The sequence below is a fragment of the Scyliorhinus canicula genome, chromosome 13, assembly GCF_902713615.1.
Source record: "Scyliorhinus canicula chromosome 13, sScyCan1.1, whole genome shotgun sequence".
NCBI classification, from domain to species: domain Eukaryota; kingdom Metazoa; phylum Chordata; class Chondrichthyes; order Carcharhiniformes; family Scyliorhinidae; genus Scyliorhinus; species Scyliorhinus canicula.
The window spans coordinates 162,535,389-162,555,925 of record NC_052158.1 but is presented as its reverse complement, the minus strand read 5'-3'; the positions used below and the strand labels follow the sequence as shown (position 1 = coordinate 162,555,925).

The 20,537-nt window shown below is 49.4% G+C and overlaps 1 protein-coding gene across 1 annotated transcript in view; it reads left to right on the top strand.

Annotated features, from left to right (window-relative positions):
- Window positions 1–20,537, top strand: part of LOC119975683 (tumor protein p63-regulated gene 1-like protein) — a 146,325-nt gene that overhangs the window by 19,240 nt on the left and 106,548 nt on the right. The window contains exon 2 of the mRNA XM_038815465.1: window positions 19,628–19,804. Within this exon, the coding sequence (XP_038671393.1) occupies window positions 19,628–19,804 (177 nt within the window). The remainder of the gene's footprint in view (window positions 1–19,627; window positions 19,805–20,537) is intronic.

Genomic DNA, 20,537 nt, shown 5'->3' with positions numbered 1-20,537 from the left:
TGTAAATTCTATGATCTATGTTGATTTACCCCTGTGCTAAACCAGCCCCTATGAGCATGATACCAGGGCCAGGCTGGCGAAGAGGAAGGGCAGGCTGGGGGAGGTCAAACTCAGTGGGTCTGGAGTATATCTGCCTCGATGCCCGGAGTGTAACAGGTAAGACAAACAAACGAAAAGATTCACATGTGGAGCTTGGATGTGGTTGCTGTAATGAAATGAAAAATGAAAATGGCTTATTGTCATGAGTAGGCTTCAATGAAGTTACTGTGAAAAGCCCCTAGTCGCCACATTCCGGCCCCTGTTCGGGGAGGCTGGTAATGGAGACTTGGTTAAAAAAGGGACAGGACTGGCAGCTGAATAGTCCAGGATATCGGTGTTTTAGGCGAGACAGGGAGGAAGGGAAAAGAGGCGGGGCAGTTGCAATACTGGTTAGAGAACATATTCCAGCTGTACAGAGGGAGGACACCATGGAAGAATCAAGTAACGAGGCACTGTGGGTAGAGCTCAGAAACAGGAAGGAGGGAGTCACTATGATGGGAGTGTACTACAGGCCTCCCAACAGCCCACGGGAAGTTGAACAACAAATATGTAAGCAGATTCTGGATAGATGTAGGAATAATAGGGTTGTTGTAGTGGGAGACTTTAATTTTCCTCGTATTGACTGGAGATCCCTTAGGGCTAGGGGTCTGGATGGTGAGGAATTTGTTAAGTGTGTCAAGATTTTTTGGAACAATATGTGGATAGTCCGACTAGAGAGGGGGCTATACTGAACCTAGTACTAGGGAACGAGCCCGGCCAGGTCATCAAAGTTGCAGTGGGGGAATATGTGGCAAACAGTGACCACAATTCCGTAAGCTTTCGGATACTCATGGAAAAGGACGAGTGTTGTCCTGGGGTAAAGGTGCTAAATTGGGGGAAGGCCAACTCCAACCAGATTAGACAGGATTTGGAGGCTGTTGATTGGGAGAGGCTGTTTGAGGGCAAAAAGGGGTCACAAAATATCCTTGGCAAACAAGATTAAGGAGAAGCCGAAGGCATTGTATAGGTATATTAGGAACAAAAGGGCAGCTAGCGAGTTAGTCCACTAAAGGACAAAAGAGGGAAATTATGTGTGGAAGCAAAGTGTGAGTTCCTTGTGAGATCATGAGAAGTATGTGTGAGATCCTTAATGAGTATTTTGCGTCGGTATTCACAAAGTAGAGGGACACGTTGATTGGCGGTTTCTCAGAGGGATGTGTAAACACTTTAGAGCAGGTCGTTATTACGAGGGAGGAAGTGATAGGTATATTAAAATGTATTAAGGTTGACAAATCCCCAGGGCCGGATGGCATCTATCCCAGATTACTGAGGGAGACGAGAGATGAAATCACTGGGCCTCTAAAGGATATCTTTGTATTCTTGTTGGCCACAGGTGAGATCCCAGAGGATTGGAGGATAGCCAATGTTGTCCTGTTATTTATAGAAGCGTTGCAAGGATAACCTGGGTAACTACAGGCCGCTGAGCATGACATCAGTGATAGTGAAATTGTTGGAAAAGATTCTCAGAGATAGGATCTATGCACATTTGGAAGTGAATGATCTTATTAGCGACATACAGCATGGTTTTGTGTGAGGGAGGTCACGTCTCACTAATTTAATTGAATTTTTTGAGGAGGTAACAAAAATGATTGACGAGGGAAGGGCTGTGGACGATGTCTACATGAACTTTAGTAAAGCATTTGATACATGGCAGGCTGCTGCAAAAGATTAAATCACATGGGGTCAGGGGTGAACTAGCTGGATGGATCCAGAACTGGCTTGGCCATAGAGACAGAGAGTAGCAGTGGAAGGGTGTTTTTCTGAATGGAGATCTGTAACTAGTGGTGTTCCGCAGGGATCAGTACTGGGACCTCTGCTCTTTGTAATATAGAGAATTCCAAGGGGGCACAAGTTCAAGGTGAGGGGGGAAAGGTTCAGTGGGGATGTGCGGGGAAGGTTTTTACACAGAGGGTGGTGGTGGCCTGGAATGCACTGCCAAGGGAGGTGGTTGAGGCAGATACGTTAGCGACCTTTAAGACTTATCTGGATAGGCACATGAACAGACGGGGTATAGAAGGATACAGGCGGTTGGTCTAGATAGGACGCGTGATTGGCGCAGGCTTGGAGGGCCGAAGGGCCTGTTTCTGTGCTGTATTGTTCTTTGTTTGACGTCTACCACCACCTCCTGAAGAGCAACTTGGGATGGACAATAAATGCTGGGCCCAGCCAGTGACGCCCACATCCTGCAAATTAATTGTTTTTTTTAGATTCCAGATTTATTAGTGGCCTTTAGTTTTTTTCCATGTCGGTGCAACATCGAGGGCCGAAGGGCCTGTACTGCGCTGTATCGTTCTATGTTCTATGTTCTAATTGAATTTCAATTCTACCAGTACCATGGTGGGATTTGAACCCATTTCTGTGGAGTGCTAGCCTGGGTGTCTGGGTTACTAGTTCAGAGACAGTGGCTCGTCTCTTACCGATGCTGTTAAACATGGTGAGCACACTTTCCAGGTCTCGCCTTTATTCCGCATTAAAATGATTTGGTGTCTTGTTTCTCTAAACTCTCTGGGCGCAATTCTCCGCACTCACGACGGTGCGGAGAATAGCGGGGTTCGTAAAATTTTACGGCCACGCTAGTCTGACGCCCTCCCGCTATTCTCCCCCCCCCCCCCACGCCCGACTCCCGATACGAATCGCTGCCGCCATTTTTTTACGGCCAGCAGCGATTCTCAGCTGGCCGATGGGCCGAGTTCCAAGCCCTTTACGGCTGTTTTTACGAACGGCAAACACACCTGGTCTGGCCGTTCGTAAAAACGGCCGTAAAGTGCCGATTTTTAAAACCATGGCACCGATTGGCACGGCAGTACCACGGCCGTGCCAAGGGTGCCATGGGCCCGCGATCGGTGGGCACCGATCGCGGGCAGCGGGTCCGATTCCCGCGCACTCTTTGTCCTTCCGCCGCCCCGCTGTATCACTTCGCGGGGCGGCTGAGGGGCATCCCGGCCCGCGCATGCGCGGGTTTTGCGCAAATGCGCGATGACATCATCCGCGCATGCGTGGGTTGGAGTCTTCCAATCCGCGCATGCGCGGCTGACGTCATGTGACGCGTCAGCCGGCGTAATCTCTGGCAAGCGGGCTTAACGAAATTCGTTAAGCCCGCGATGCCGGAGTTCACGGCCGCGGCGTACTAGCCCCGACCGGGGACCAGAATCGGTTCCCGGTCGGGGGGGGCGGAGGCTGGCATCAAACCCACCCGGATTTGACGCCAGCCTTACGATTTCTCCCTCTCTGGGAGAATCGCGCCCACTGTGTTTGTCAACCCAATGATAGGGGATCAATTTGGGTCTCGCCAAGCCTGGTTCTAAATCATCCTCACTGTCTCTCTTGTCCTCCAATTCTTTTTCTATCTGACAGACAATTACTTGCTTGTCCCCACTTCAACATGTCGACATGTCCTACAGTCTGGGGCATTAATTCAATAGTTGTCCTCCCCAATTCCCTTCACTCTGCTCTCCTCCACTGGCCACTGAGGGAGGTTTCAGGGGGTCAGCTGGTATCGATGGGAAAACTAGCACATCATCTCCTGGCTGAAGGGTTCGGGCTTTGGCATGTCTGCCTGTTTCCTCATGACCTTTCGCGATGTTTTTGAAAACATAGAAAATAGGAGCAGGAGGAGGCCATTCGGCCCTTCGAGCCTGCTTCATTATGATCCTGGCTGATTCCAATGGTGTTACAGGCACGATACTGCCATGGCTGACTGGCAGAAGGCAGAGAGTGGGGATAAAGGGGTCTTTTTCAGGATGGCAGCCGGTGACTAGTGGTGTAACTCAGGGGTCTGTGCTGGGACCACAACTTTTCACAATATACATTAATGATCTGGAAGAAGGTACTGAAGGCACTGTTGCTAAGTTTGCAGATGATACAAAGATCTGTAGAGGGACAGGTAATATTGAGGAAGCAAGGGGGCTGCAGAAGGACTTGGACAGGCTGGGAGAGTGGGCAATGAACTGGCAGATGAAATACAATGTGGAAAAGTGAGGTTATGCACTTTGGTAGTAAGAATGGAAGCATAGACTATTTTCTAAATGGGAAAAGGCTTCGGAAATCAGAAGCACAAAGGGACTTGGGAGTCCTAGTTCGAGACTCTCTTGAGGTTAACGTGCAGGTTCAGTCGGCAGTTAAGAAGGCAAATGCAATGTTAGCATTCAGGTCGAGAGGGCTAGAATATAAGAGCAGGGATGTACTTCTGAGGCTGTATAAGGCTCTGGTCAGACCCCATTTGGAGTATTGTGAGCAGTTTTGGGCCCCATATCTAAGGAAGGATGTTCTGGACTTGGAAAGGGTCCAGAGGATGTTCACAAGAATGATCCCTGGAATGAAGAACTTGTTGAACTGAGGAACAGTTGAGGACCCTGGGTCTGTACTCGTTGGAGTTTAGAAGGATGAGGGGGTCTTATTGAAACTTACAAGACACTGCGAGACCTGGATAAAGTGGACGTGGAGATGATGTTTCCACTTGTAGGAAATACTGGAACACAATCTCAGAAGGGTCTGAGGAGGATGGGGAGGAATTTCTTCAGCCAGAGGGTGTTGAGTCTGTGGAACTCTTTGCCGCAGAAGGCTGTGGAGGCCAAATCACTGAGTGTCTTTAAGACAGAGATAGATAGGTTCTTGATCAATAAGGGGATCAGGGGTTATGGGGAGAAGGGGTTATAGGGCAGCACGGTAGCATTGTGGATAGCACAATCGCTTCACAGCTCCAGGGTCCCAGGTTCGATTCCAGTTTGGGTCACTGTCTGTGCGGAGTCTGTACATTCTCCCCGTGTGTGCTTGGGTTTCCTCCGGGTGCTCCGGTTTCCTCCCACAGTCCAAAGATGTGCGGGCTAGATGGATTGGCCATGATAAATTGCCCTCAGTGTCCAAAATTGCCCTTAGTATTGGTTGGGGTTACTGGGTTATGGGGATAGGGTGGAGGTGTTGACCTTGGGTAGGGGGTAGGGTGCTCTTTCCAAGAGCCGGTGTAGACTCGATGGGCCGAATGGCCTCCTTCTGCACTGTAAATTCTATATCTATGTAAAGGCAGGACAATGGAGATGAGAAATATATCAGCTATGATTTAATGGTGGAGCAGACTCGATGGGCCGAGTGGCCTGATTCTGCTCATTTGTCTTTTGGTTTATGGGTGACCACCAGGCAGAGTATGAAGACTGGCAGCAGAGCAGGAATCCCCTGTGGCTATTCTGATCTACTGCTTTCGACACACTTGAGGGGAATGACCTCTCAGGGGTCATGTCCTTTGATCCCCATCACCCTAAGTGCTGTATCTAACTGCTTCTTGAAAATATACAATGTTTTGGCTTCAACTACTTCCTGTGGTAGCGAATTCCACAGTCTGGCAACTCTCTGGGTGGAGAAATTTCTTCTCATCTCTGTCCTAAATGGTCCACCCCGTGTCCTCGGACAACTTTGCCCCTCGCCTGAGGTGTGGCGATCCTCAGGTTAAATCATCACCAGTCAGCTCTCCCCCTCAAAGGGAAAAGCAGCCTTTGGTCACCTGGGACTGTGGCGATTTTACCTTTACTGCTGAATATTGTCCTTACAAAGATAAAGCACCATAAGTATTTTCAGCGATAAAAGTAGTAAATAATTACCTGACCTTACCCACGACTTATCAATCGACTCTTTCCTTTGTAGCCTCAAATGCGGCAAGACGCTTCTCTGAAGAATGAAAAAGGTAGAAAACAAAGGAAAAAGTACCTCTTTCTGCTCTGCACTGAATTCTCACTCTGTTTGAAACTCCTGATACCCACACTCACTCTGGCTGTGTCTCACTTAGGAGTGTTCTCTCTTACTGTTCCTGAGTCCTATTCCTGTGAGCCGATCGTGGAAGACGAAGATATACCTAACACGGAAGCTCTTTCCTTCTGTTCTGAAATGTTCTTGGTTAGTTTCAGGGGACCCCTCCCCTTGGTGTCCGCAGACTAATTCAGAAGGAGTAGACCCAATGGACTGATTGGGTGAGCTACTGTCTGTGAACAGGAGAAACCCATCCTTTATCCCAGCCATGGGGGACTGGTGACAGTGTGGGGCCCAGATCATTGTTTTTTTGGGTCAGATGGTACCATAGGAAAACCCTTTGTGGCTGTGGGTGGTACAGTCCGGACGTTAGCTGGGTCACGCCCAGGTTACGTGTGAGACTTGGAGGAATATTCCAGAGGTGAAATCTGAGCCCCATCGGATGTTGGGTAAAGAATTACGTTAATCCCTCCATCACTACCTTGGTAGAGATATATTTCTGGGGAATGGCCTCGGGAATTAGGTAGCTACATCCATAACAGTAAAATATACTGGTAGCCCCCTTTTGTTTTTGGCAGGGGTCCCACACAATCCACTAACACCTTGTTGAAAGTTCCCCCAAAGGTATGGATCACAGGTGTGCGGTTGATTTGAGGCTGTGGGTTCCCCAATACCAGACAGGTGTGGCAGGTTTTGCAGAACCTCAGCATATCTTTGTGGAGATAAGGCCAGTTAGAATTCTGGCTCATACGGTTTCCCACACAGCGACATGTCCAGCCATCAGGACTTCATGGGCTAGTCTCAATATTTCCCCTTGGTGCCTCAGCAGCAGCATCAGCTGGTCGATCATTGCCCATTCCTTGTCTGTAGGTGTGTGAGGGGCCCTTCACTTCCTCAGCAGCAACTCATTTTTCAAATAATAACACTCTGCAACTTCTTCCACTGCAGTTTTGGTTTGGGAAGTCTGTGCTAACTCCGTCTTTAGCACCGGGTCTGTTTGTTTCGCTATGACCGAGGAAGACCAACTCTTTACACCCCCAGGCCCTGCTACATTTCTGCGATGTTTTTGGATAGCCAGATGGCAGGGACATTCATGTGTAGGACTGGTTTGGCCTCTGATGGAGCTTGTTGAGCCAGACCGGGTTACTGTGCAGTCAGGGAAAACGCCAGGGACTTTCTGTTCCCTGAACTTACCTAAAACCACTGTGGGGCTGCCATCATTGATCCTCCAGGTCATTGCCGAGGGCAGATCGACCTCATTAACAGGTCAAATGAAAAATGAAAATCGCTTATTGTCACGAGTAGGCTTCAAATTAAGTTACTGTGAAAAGCCCCTAGTCGCCACATTCCGGCGCCTGTCCGGGGAGGCTGGTACGGGAATCGAACCGTGCTGCTGGCCTGCTTGGTCTGATTTCAAAGCCAGTGATTTAGCCCTGTGCTAAACAGCCCCTAAAAAGTGATTTTAGGGAGTTAGGTTGGAAGCTAAAGAGCAGGTAAACTGAGGGCGGCTCCCACAGCCAATCCTTAAATAAGATCACACTCTAGGTGCGTGCTGTATTAATAATAAAATTAATAATCACTTATTGTCACAAGAAGGCTTCAATGAAGTTACTGTGAAAATCCCCCAGTCGCCACATTCCGGCGCCTGTTTGGGGAGGCCGGTATGGGAATTGAACCGTGCTGCTGGTCTTGTTCTGCATTACAAGCCCACTGTGCTAAACCAGCCCCATATGATATGGGCATGTAGTCTCCCTTGATACCCTTTGCCAGCTCTTTGAACTTGACTGTGCTCGCCAAGGGGGTCATCCCGCTTCATTATGACTTGCCTCACTCTGGAGAATTGGGGATATTTTTCCTGCTGACACAAAATCCTTGTCATTCTCTGGGACTAAGTGAAACGCACCCACCCACTCTAACAAGGGCACATTTACAGTGGCGTGTAGATGCGGTCTGCTACACTCCCTACCTCACTCCCTTTCTTTCCGCAGGGCTGTAAGATCTCCAATAAATCTCCCCACAGGCATCACCCAGAACCTCCAACAGTCTGCACAAAGATGGCAGGTTTTATGGCAGTGGAGTGACACAGGCTTCTGGGCCTCACAGTCCCTCTCAGCACATTCCTTACTGACCATACCCTCTCTGCCAAATCGGATGGTCTACACCTGGGCAGGACTGGAACCAATGTCCGAGGGGGTGCTTTTGCTAACACTGTTGGGGAGGTTTTAAACTAATTGGCAGGGGGATGGGAACCAGATTAGGAAGTTAGAGGTCAGTAAAGAGGCAGCAACTAAAGCCAGTAAGGTACGAGACAATAAACTCACTGTGACTAAGGGGAAGAGTAGACAGGGAAGAGATGATGATCGCAAAGGGACAGGTGGTCTGAGGTGCATTTGTTTTAATGCGAGAAGTGTAGTAGGTTTAGGTAAAAGCCAGTGCTTTAGCCCAGTGAGCTAAACCAGGGGCTGGTTTAGCTCACTGGGCTAAATCGTGGCTTTTAAAGCAGACCAAGCAGGCCAGCAGCACGGTTCGATTCCCGTACCAGCCTCCCAGGACAGGCGCCGGAATGTGGCGACTAGGGGCTTTTCACCGTAACTTCATTGAAGCCTACTCGTGACAATAAGCGATTTCATTTTTTCAGGTAAGGCAGATGAACTTAGGGCTTGGATCAGTACCTGGGAATATGATGTTATTGGTATTACTGACACTTGGTTGAGGGATGGGCAAGACCGGCAACTAAATATCCCAGAGTATAGATGCTTCAGGAGGGATAGAGAGGGAGGTAGAAGGGGTGGAGGAGTTGCATTACTGGTCAGAGATGATATCGCAGCTGTGATTAAGGAGGGCACGATGGAGGATTCAAGCACTGAGGCAATATGGATAGAGCTAAGAAATAGGAAGGGTGCAGTAACATTGTTGGGACTTTACTACAGGCCTCCGAAAAGCGAGCGTGAAGTAGAGGTACAAATATGTAGACAGATTATAGAACAATGTAGGAGCAATAGGGTGGTCGTGATGGGAGACTTTAACTTCCCCAACATTGAATGGGATTCGTGTAGTGTTGGAGGCATAGATGGAGCAGAGTTTGTAAGGAGCATCCAGGAGAGTTTTTTAGAGCAGTATGTAAATAGTCCAACTTGGGAAGGGGCCATACTGGACCTGGTATTGGGGAATGATCCCGGCCAGGTGGTTGATGTTTCAGTCGGTGATTACTTTGGGAATAGCGATCACAATTCCGTAAGTTTTAGAATACTCATGGACAAGGACAAGAGTGGTCCGAAAGGAAGAGTGCTAAATTGGGGAAAGGCCAAGTATAACAAAATTCGGCAGGAGCTAGGGAATGTGGATTGGAAGCAGCTGTTTAAGGGTAAATCCACATTTGAAATGTGGGAGTCTTTTAAGGAAAGGTTGATTAGAGTGCAGGACAGACATGTTCCTGTGAAAATGAGGGATAGAAATGGCAAGATTAGGGAACCATGGATGATGGGTGAAATTGTGAGACTAGCTAAGATGAAAAAGGAAGCATACATAGGATCGAGGCGACTCAAAACTGATGAAGCTTTGGAGGAATATCGGGAAAGTAGGACAAATCTCAAACGCGCAATAAAGAGGGCTAAAAGGGGTCATGAAATATCGTTGGCTAACAAGGTTAAGGAAAATCCCAAAGCCTTTTATTCGTATATAAGGAGCAAGAGGGTAACTAGAGAAAGGATTGACCCACTCACAGACAAAAGAGGGAATTTATGCGTGTAGTCAAAGGAAATGAGTGAGATTCGTAATGAGTACTTTGCATCGGTATTCACAAAGGAGAGGGACATGATGGATGTTGAGGTGAGGAATGGATGTTTAAATACTCTAGGTCATGTCGGCATAAGGAAGGGGGAGGTTTTGGGTATTCTAAAAGGCATTAAGGTGGACAAGTCCCCAGGTCCGGATGGGATCTATCCCAGGTTACTGAGGGAAGTGAGGGATGAAATAGCTGGGGCCTTAGCAGATATCTTTGCAGCATCCTTGAGCACGGGTGAGGTCCCAGAGGACTGGAGAATTGCCAATGTTGTCCCTTTGTTTAAGAAGGGTAGCAGGGATAATCCAGGGAATTATAGACCTGTGAGCTTGACGTCAGTGGTAGGGAAGCTGCTGGAGAAGATACTGAGGGACAGGATCTATTCACATTTGGAAGAAAATAGACTTATCAGTGATAGGCAGCATGGTTTTGTGCAGGGAAGGTCATGTCTTACAAACCTAATAGAATTCTTTGAGGAAGTGACAAAGTTAATTGATGAGGGAAGGGCTGTAGATGTCATATACATGGACTTCAGTAAAGCATTTGATAAAGTTTCCCGTGGCAGGTTGATGGAAAAAGTGAAGTCGTATAGGGTACAGGGTGTACTAGCTAGATGGATAAAGAACTGGCTGGGCAACAGGAGACAGAGAGTAGTGGTGGAAGGGAGTGTCTCAAAATGGAGAAAGGTGACGAGTGGTGTTCCACAGGGATCCGTGCTCGGACCACTGTTGTTTGTGATATACATAAATGATCTGGACGAAGGTATAGGTGGTCTGATTAGCAAGTTTGCAGATGATGCTAAGATTGGTGGAGTTGCAGATAGCGAGGCGGACTGTCAGAGAATACAGCAAAATATAGATAGATTGGAGAGTTGGGCAGAGAAATGGCAGATGGAGTTCAATCCAGGCAAATGCGAGGTGATGCATTTTGGAAGATCTAATTCAAGAGCGGACGATACGGTCAATGGAAGAGACCTGGGGAAAATTGATGTGCAGAGAGATCTGGGAGTTCAGGTCCATTGTACCCTGAAGGTGGCTGTGCAGGTTGATAGAGTGGTCAAGAAGGCATACTGCATGCTTGCCTTCATTGGACGGGATATTGAGTACAAGAGTTGGCAGGTCACATTACAGTTGTATAGGACTTTGGTTAGGCCACATTTGGAATACTGCGTGCAGTTCTGGTCGCCACATTGCCAGAAGGATGTGGATGCTTTAGAGAGGGTGCAGAGGAGGTTCACCAGGATGTTGCCTGGTATGGAGGGTGCTAGCTATGAAGAAATGTTGGGTAGATTAGGATTGTTTTCGTTGGAAAGACAGAGGTTGAGCGGAGACGTGATTGGGGCCTATAAAATTGAGAGGTATGGACAGGGTGGATAGCAACAAGCTTTTTCCAAGAGTGGGGGTGTCAATTACAAGGGGTCACGATTTCAAGGTGAGAGGGGGAAAGTTTAAGGGAGATGTGCGTGGAACGTTTTTTACGCAGAGGGTGGTGGGTGCCTGGAACGCTTTGCCAGCGGAGGTGGGAGAGGCGGGCACGATAGCAACATTTAAGATGCATCTGGACAGATATATGAACGGGCGGGGAACAGAGGGAAGTAGATCCTTGGAAAATAGGCAACAGGTTTAGATAAAAGATCTGGATCGGCGCAGGCTGGGAGGGCCGAAGGGCCTGTTCCTGTGCTGTAATTTTCTTTGTTCTTTGTTCTTAACTAGGGAAGGGGCTGTACTGGACCTGGTATTGTGGAATGAGCCCGGCCAGGTAGTAGACGTTTCAGTCGGGGAGCATTTCGGGAACAGTGACCACAATTCAGTAAGTTTTAAAGTGCTGGTGGACAAGGATAAGAGTGGTCCCAGGGTGAATGTACTAGATTGGGGGAAGGCTAATTATAATAATATTAAACAGGAACTGAAGAACCTAGATTGGGGGCGGATGTTTGAGGGTAAATCAGCATCTGACATATGGGAGGCTTTGAAATATCAGTTGAAAAGAATTCAGGACCGGCATGTTCCTGTGAGGAAGAAGGATAAATATGGCAAATTTCGTGAACCTTGGATAACGAGAGATATTGTAGGTCTTGTCAAAAAGAAAAGGAGGCATTTGTCAGGGCTAGAAGGCTGGGAACAGACAAAGCCTGTGTGGAATATAAGGAAAGTAGGAAGGAATTTAAGCAAGGAGTCAGGAGGGCTAAAAGGGATCATGAAAAGTAATTGGCAAATAGGGTTAAGGAAAATCCCAAGGCTTTTTACACGTACATAAAAAGCAAGAGGATAGCCAGGGAAAGGGTTGGCCCACTGAAGGATGGACAAGAGAATCTATGTGTGGAGCCAGAGGAAATGGGCGAGGTACTAAATGAATACTTTGCATCAGTATTCACCAAAGAGAAGGAATTGGTGGATGTTGAGTCTGGCGAAGGGTGTGTAGATAGCCTGGGTCACATTGAGATCCAAAAAGACGAGGTGTTGAGCGTCTTGAAAAATATTAAGGTGGATTAATCCCCAGGGCCTGATGGGGTCTACCCCAGAATACTGAAGGAGGCTAGAGAAGAAATTGCTGAGGCCTTGACAGAAATCTTTGGATCCTCACTGTCTCCAGGTGATGTCCCGGAGGACTGGAGAATAGCCAATGTTGTTCCTTTGTTTAAGAAGGGTAGCAAGGATAATCCAGGGAACTACAGGCCAGTGAGCCTTACGTCAGTGATAGGGAAATTACTGGAGAGAATTCTTCGAGACAGGATCTACTCCCATTTGGAAGCAAATGGATGTATTAGTGAGAGGCAGCATGGTTTTGTGAAGGGGAGGTTGTGTCTCACTAACTTGATTGAGTTTCTCGAGGAGGTCACAAAGATGATTGATGCAGGTAGGGCAGTGGATGTTGTCTATATGGAGTTCAGTAAGGCCTTTGACAAGGTCTCTCATGGTAGACTGCTACAAAAGGTGAAGTTCACACGGGATCAGGGGTGAGCTGGCAAGGTGGATACAGAACTGGCTAGATCATAGAAGGCAGAGAGTAGCAATGGAAGGGTGCTTTTCTGATTGGAGGGCTGTGACTTGTGGTGTTCCGCAGGGATCAGTGAACAAAGAACAACATAGAACATACAGTGCAGAAGGAGGCCATTCGGCCCATCGAGTCTGCACCGACCCATTTAAGCCCACACTTCCACCCTACCCCCATAACCCAATAACCCCTCCCAACCTTTTTCGGTCACTAAGGGCAATTTATCATGGCCACTCTACCTAACCTGCATATCTTTGGACTGTGGGAGGAAACCGGAGCACCCGGAGGAAACCCACGCAGACATGGGGAGAACGTGCAGACTCCGCACAGACAGTGGCCCAGCGGGGAATCGAACCTGGGACCCTGGCGCTGTGAAGCCACAGTGCTAACCACTATGTTACCGTGCTGCCCTCTCAGTGCCAGTGCTGAGAGCTTTGCTGTTCGGAGTATATACAAATGATTTGGAGGAAAATGTAACTGGTCTGATTAGTAAGTTTGCAGACGACACAAAGGTTGGTGGAATTGCGGATAGCGATGAGGACTGTCAGAGGATACAGCAGGATTTAAATCGTTTGGAGACTTGGGCAGAGAGATGGCAGATGGAGTTGAATCCGGACAAATGTGAGGTAATGCATTTTGGAAGGTCTAATGCAGGTAGGGAATATACAGTGAATGGTAGAACCCTCAAACGTATTGACAGTCAGAGAGATCTAGGTGTACAGGTCCACAGGTCACTGAAAGGGGCAACACAGGTGGAGAAGGTAGTCAAGAAGGCATACGGCATGCTTGCCTTCATTGGCCGGGGCATTGAGTATAAAAATTGACAAGTCATGTTACAGCTGTATAGAACCTTAGTTAGGCCACACTTGGAGTATAGTGTTCAATTCTGGTCGCCACACCACCAGAAGGATGTGGAGGCTTTAGAGAGGGTGCAGAAGAGATTTGCCAGGATGTTGCCTGGTATGGAGGGCATTAACTATGAGGAGCGGTTGAATAAACTGTTTTTTCTCACTGGAACGACGGAGATTGAGGGGCGACCTGATAGAGGTCTACAAAATTATGATGGGCATAGACAGAGTGGATAGTGAGAGGTGTTTTCCCAGGGTAGAGGGATCAATTACTAGGAGGCATAGGTTTAAGGTGCGAGGGGCAAGGTATAGAGGAGATGTTCGAGGCAAGTTTTTTTACACAGAGGGTAGTAAGTGCCTGGAATTCGCTGCCGGAGGAGGTGGTGGAAGCAGGGACGATAGTGACATTTAAGGGGCATCTTGACAAATACAGGAATAGGATGGGAATAGAGGGATACGGACCCCGGAAGTGTAGAAGGTTTTAGTTTAGACGGGCAGCATGGTCGGCGCAGGCGTTTCTTTGCTCTTTGTTCTACTGCGCTATTTGGGATTTCTGTTAAACTACAGATTTTAGGCAGGACTGGAACACTCCTGTCCTGATGGACCAGGCCAAGGTGTCCCCTTTAGGTTGTGTGGCAGAACCGGTGATTTCAATGTGATGACTTGGCAAGCAGTCAATCATATCGTGGCATTGGAGCCAGTTCAGAGGAGGTTCACTAGATTGATTCCAGAGACGAGGGGTTTGTCGTATGAGGAGAGATTGAACAATTTAGGCCTGTACATTCTGCAGAGTTTAGAAGAATGAGGGGAGATCAAATTGAGGTGTACAAGATGCTAAAAGGCCCGGTTAAAGTAGGCGTGGAGCTGATGCTTGCTCTTGTGGACATTCTAAAACGAGAGGTCATAATCTTATAATAAGGGATAGCAAGTTTAAAACAGAGATGAGGAGAAACGACTTCTCCCAAAGGGTTGTGAATCTGTGGAATTCGCTACCCCAGAGTGCAGTGGATGCTGGGGCAGGGAGTAAATTTTAGGAGGAGTTAGACAGATTTTTAATTGGTAATGGGTTGAAAGGTTATGGAGAACGGGCAGGACGATGGAGTTGAGGACAGGATGGGATCAGCCATGATCACATTGAGGGTGTTTAGGCTCGGGAGGCTAAATTGCCGACTCCGGCTCCGAGGTCATGTGTTCTCGGGAGGAGATGTTCTGGATGATTTTGCAATCCAGCTCTTGGTCTGTAGCATTGTAGGTAGCAGATGAGGAACATAGCAGCCATGAGGAAATGGCAGGGGAGAGCTGATGGGCCGAATGGCCGAATTCTACTCCTATATCTTATGAACTTTTGAACGTATGAACGTAGAGTTCTCCGCCGTCTCCTATTGTTGCCTGTGATTGATGGAGCCATTCAGGATCTTTCAGGAAGAAGCTGGGTCTTCTGGAGAGTTCTATTTTGTGTTCAATTCTGTGAAGGAAGCCAGCTAGTAAGGAGCTTGAAGACTCTCTCTCATTCTCTCTTTGCCAGATGATTTTAAGAGGCATTAGATTTAAATCTGCAGAGGCGTCCTTGTTGTAAAGGGCAGACAGGCATCAGAACTTGGAAAGAGATCTCTTGAAAAGAGATGTGAAAGCGCCAGCTGTTTTCTACAGGTTGGTAATCTTTTAACTCCTTGTCTCAGGGTCTGGAAAGAGCTCAAGATTGAAGTTTAAGGTGAGAGCATCCAGCATTCCTGATAAAACCACTAGAGTTCTGCACAGAAATTAGGCAAGTGAAAGCCAGTGAATTCCACAGTTAAAGACCAGGAACCTGACAGCGAGGTGAAAGCATCATCTGATGGTAGAAGAGCAGAATTGCGCTGATCTGAACATCCTGTACCTAACTCCATCTGGTAACACTGAACTGCGCTGACCTGAAAATCTATTCCCAGACAGCACAACCACTACAATGAAAACTACCTCACACTTCTCAATTTAAAGCTAATTTCTTCCCAATCCTCTTCAACCCTTACCTTGTGTCTGTCTTGTGTGTGTCTGGGTGGGACGGGGTTTTGGGAATAAATAGATTGGTAGATCATTGCTGTGTTATTTCTTTAAGTATTCATCTTTTCCTCTTGTTATGAATAAACATTTGTTAATGTTTTATTTATAAATCTGGTGTCTGTAACTCAGTGGAGTAGTCAAGGGTTGAAGATCTCAGGAATACACAAATTATTGGTGATTGACTTATGTTGGGACTCTGGGGTCTGTGTGGCTGGCAATGACCGGGATGGAGAGCTGTCGGCCAAAGCTCTCAGGGGTGGGACTTCCCTCGAAGGGTGGACGGACGTCATGCACACCGCCAATCAATATTTAATGAGCATTAAATGTCCGAGGGATTTTGAGTGTCAGCGGGTGGGTGTTGCCTGGTGACTCTGTGACGGGTGATTCGTGCCATTCACAAAATTCTACCCCAAGTTTCAACATAACAGGGTCTTTAGAGAATTGAGAGAGGATACGCTTCGCTGATTCTGTTCCAGTATTTACACTTCGATGTTGTAAAGGATTATCCAGCCAGGTTTCCTGAGGTTAAACAAAGGAGATATGTTCATTGAAACTATTTTTTTAAATAAAAGACTTGGTAGAATGCGACCAGAATTCCTATGTCACATTCATTTGATGAGTTCCCACACAGACCATTACGCCTGGCACACTGCGGCAGGCGGGGGGGGGGGGGGGGGGGGGGGGGGGGCAGAGGACAGGCTCATAGGATGTTTCCAGCTGGGCGCGATTCAACCAAAACATTTCTAAGGCATGTTTTGGGTGATTTTGGCAGGGTGTTTCCCGCAGGCTATTTGAGTGAGATCCACGCCCGCTATCTAACCACATTTGGTCACCTTTTTGGGTCTTAGGGAGTTTCTGCCTGGTTCAGGCCACACTTACAGCGGTATTCCCCATCGGCGGGCACTTCCAGTCTGCCGGCTACACGCTCCCGGGTTTCCTGACAGGACCGGGTGGCCAGAATGGGAAACCCCCATTGGCCGGCGGGGGTGGGCCATGCTGGGAAACGTGGCTGGTACACCGGAGAATCCCGCCCTCAGAAACCCATTCAACACTGGGGAGCTAAACCCGTCAGTGAGACCAGGTCTTCAAAGAACCGGCTGCCATTTTAAAAGGGTGCCCTGATCTCTTAGTGACCCTGAGGCTCCCCCACACCCCTCGCCCATGGGCATGACCCCCCCCCCCCCGCCTGCCGCAGTGAGGGCACCCCACTGTGAGGTCGCTGAGGGCCCGCCCCTTTTCAGGTCTCACCACCTTTAGGACCCCCACCCTTAAACCAATCTTTATGGGGACCCTTCATACCCACCATTCATCCCCCCCCCCCATCCCACGCCCTCACACCATTCATACTCCCTCATCCACCCTGTCATACCCATGGCAGTGCCACCCTGCCAGTCTGGGCACTGTGGCAGGGCTAGGGTGCCAGGGTGGTACTGTCAAGGTGCTAGAGGGAAAGCCAGGGGGGCCGTTAGTTCCCGGGCGTGACGTCTTGCAAGGTTCGGATGAATGTCGCGAGATTCACGGCCTCGTTGCGTCAGCGCATTGGCCGAGATGAGCCAGTAAATCGCACCCAATGAAACAAAGGAATATTTTGTCAGCAGTTCCTTGGCTGGTCTACATTCAATGTTGCAACGTTGCAGTTATTTTGTTCAGCTGCCCACCGAGGTGTAATTGCATGGAGTGAATACCGACAGTTTTTGATCAGATCTTCTCAGCATGGTCACTTTGCAAACCAGGCACAGAACTTCAAAGAGGGCACATAGCTCCAATCAGCCTGTGTTTAATACAACATTGGTCATTTGTTCTCCTCCTCGTGGTTGGTGAGGAGGCCTTGAAGTATCTCACTGGTTGAATATTTCAAAGAAATTGGTTCATCTCTGCTGCAGTTATTGTTTCAGAACAAGGGGCTGGTTTAGCACAGTGGGCTAAACAGCTGGCTTGTAATACAGAACAAGGCAGCAGCACGGTTCAATTCCCGTACCAGCCTCCCCGAACAGGCGCCGGAATGTGGTGACTAGGGGCTTTTCACAGTAACTTCATTGAAGCCTATTAGTGACAATAAGCGATTATTGTTATTATGATTATTATTATTGCAGTTTGATGTCTCATCTCAGAAACACTGGGAAAGCCTCAGGATGGTGTGAATTGATAAGGAATGGAGTCTTTCATGTTTCTCTGGGGTTGAGTGTCTATCTTCATCCCACTTTGTGGAATGCGAGATTGTGTGTATGTCTGTGGAGGGTCGCAGTTATTTTTGAAAATCCTGCCAGAGAAAGATTTTCATCTTCAAAATGCGCATCCTGGTAACAGGCTCCAGGGGTAGGGCGGAAGGATGGGACCAATTGGACATCCAAAGAGCCAACATGGATTCTATAGGCTGAACAGCCTCCTTCTGCAATGACCCTGTGACTCTATTACTGTCCAATCACAGATCATCCCTCTGGGTCTTCCTTGTTTCAAACCCCTCCCAGTCTCTGGAATCTCCAACCCCACCACCCTCCGAGGTCCGTGCGCGCCTCCACTTCTACTCTCTCCAGCATTCCTGATTGAATCACTGCAGCATTGGCAGCTCTGCCTCCATCTGCCTGGGCCCCAACCTCAAGGATTATTGCTCTAAACCCCTTGGGCGGAATTCCCCATCCCCCCGGCCCCACCGGCAGCGGGATTCCCCACCGGCAGCGGGATTCCCCATCCCCCCGGCCCCATCGGCAGCGGGATTCCCCACCGGCAGCGGGATTCCCCACCGGCAGCGGGATTCCCCATCCCCCCGTCCCCACCGGCAGCGGGATTCCCCACCGGCAGCGGGATTCCCCATCCCCCCGTCCCCACCGGCAGCGGGATTCCCCATCCCCCCGGCCCCACCGGCAGCGGGATTCCCCATCGGCAGCGGGATTCCCCCCCGGCAGCGGGATTCCCCATCGGGCAGCGGGATTCCCCCCCGGCAGCGGGATTCCCCACCGGCAGCGGGATTCCCCATCCCCCCGTCCCACCGGCAGCGGGATTCCCCATCGGCAGCGGGATTCCCCCCCGGCAGCGGGATTCCCCATCCCCCCGTCCCCACCGGCAGCGGGATTCCCCCCCGGCAGCGGGATTCCCCATCCCCCGGCCCCACCGGCAGTGGGATTCCCCATTCCCCCGTCCCCACCGGCAGCGGGATTCCCCACCGGCAGCGGGATTCCCCACCGGCAGCGGGATTCCCCACTGGCAGTGGGATTCCCCATCCCCCCGTCCCCACCGGCAGCGGGATTCCCCATCCCCACCAGCAGCGGGATTCCCCACCGGCAGCGGGATTCCCCACCGGCAGTGGGGTTCCCCATCCCCCCGGCCCCACCGGCAGCGGGATTCCCCACCGGCAGCGGGATTCCCCACCGGCAGCGGGATTCCCCATCCCCCGGCCCCACCGGCAGCGGGATTCCCCATCGGCAGCGGGATTCCCCACCGGCAGCGGGATTCCCCATCCCCCCGGCCCCATCGGCAGCGGGATTCCCCATCGGCAGCGGGATTCCCCTCCGGCAGCGGGATTCCCCACCGGCAGCGGGATTCCCCACCGGCAGCGGGATTCCCCACCAGCAGCGGGATTCCCCATCGGCAGCGGGATTCCCCATCCCCCCGGCCCCACCGGCAGCGGGATTCCCCATCGGCAGCGGGATTCCCCATCGGCAGCGGGATTCCCCATCCCCCCCGTCCCCATCGGCTGGGGATTTTCTATCTTTCCCACTTAACGTCTAAATCTCCCACTTTTCTCAAGTTTTAATTTAGTTGCGTTAATATCACTGTGACACGTTTCATTACAATAAGGGTGCCAGATAAATAATAATTCTACAATTTTTGCTTCAATCCTGTTACATCGCTACCTCTCTCAAGCTCCGATCAACATCGTCAATCTGAAAGTCGTTTCTCTCTCTCCCTGGAGGCTGCCCGACGTGCTGAGGATTCCCAAGATTATCTGGGTTTATTTCAGAATTGCAGAAGCTGCAGTATTTTAGTTTTGAGAAGCTGGTGAATCGGACCCCCCCCCCCCCCCCCCCCCCCCCCCCCCCACCAACCCTAACCCAAACCCTAACCCCCCCCCCCCCCCCCATCACCGTCTCGGGGGTCTGGTTTACATGTGTTCTCGCTCCAGTGCTAATGGCAGAACTTCTTCCTGTTACAGGGTCGATCATTGGAACAATGAGAAGGAACGCATTGTGTTGATCTGTGAGAAAAGTCTGCTCATCTGCAAGTATGATTTCATGGTGCTGACATACCAGTACTGCCGGAGGGTCCCCCTGAATTACATCGACAAAGTCTATTATGGAGAATTCACTTTCCCTGAACGTTCCATGACCAGGTATTTCCACTCTGAGAATTTCCCAGGTTTGGTTGCTCTTTGCCAGTGAGGGTGTATCTGTGATTTTTTTTTCTATTCATCCGACGGATGTAAGTGTTGCTGGAAAGGCCAGAATTCATTGTCCACCCCAACTGCTCTGCAGTTGGTACATTGCCGAGTGCGGTGAAAACACAGGTTGCTGAGTCACGCGGAGACCTGGTCGCCATTAGTAACCCGAGCTTTTTATTTCAGACTTTTAAAATTTCCATTTGCCAGCTACAGTGGGGTGATTTAAACACACATCTCTCAATGCAGTTTGAAGCTAGTCCAGTAACATAGCCAGAACATAGCAAAAGTAACAGGGTTGTTCTGGTCGGGAATTTTAATTTCTCCTATATTGACTGGGACTCACCTAGTGCTGGGGGTTTGGATGGGGCAGAGTTTGTAAGGTGTATCCAGGAAGCCTTCTTGGTGCAATATGTAGATAGTCCAACTGGGGAAGGGGCGGGACTGGACCTGGAATTGGGGAATGAGCCTGGACAGGTGGTCGAGGTTTCAGTAGGGGAACATTTGGATTTGGATTTAGATTTGGGTTTCTTTATTGTCACGTGTACTGAGGTGCGAGCAACTCAACAGATCATTAAGTACATGGGAAGAAAAGGGAATAAAAGAAAATACATAATAGGGCAACATAAGGTACACAATGTAACTATATAAGCACCAGCATCGGATGAAGCATACAGGGTGTAGTGTT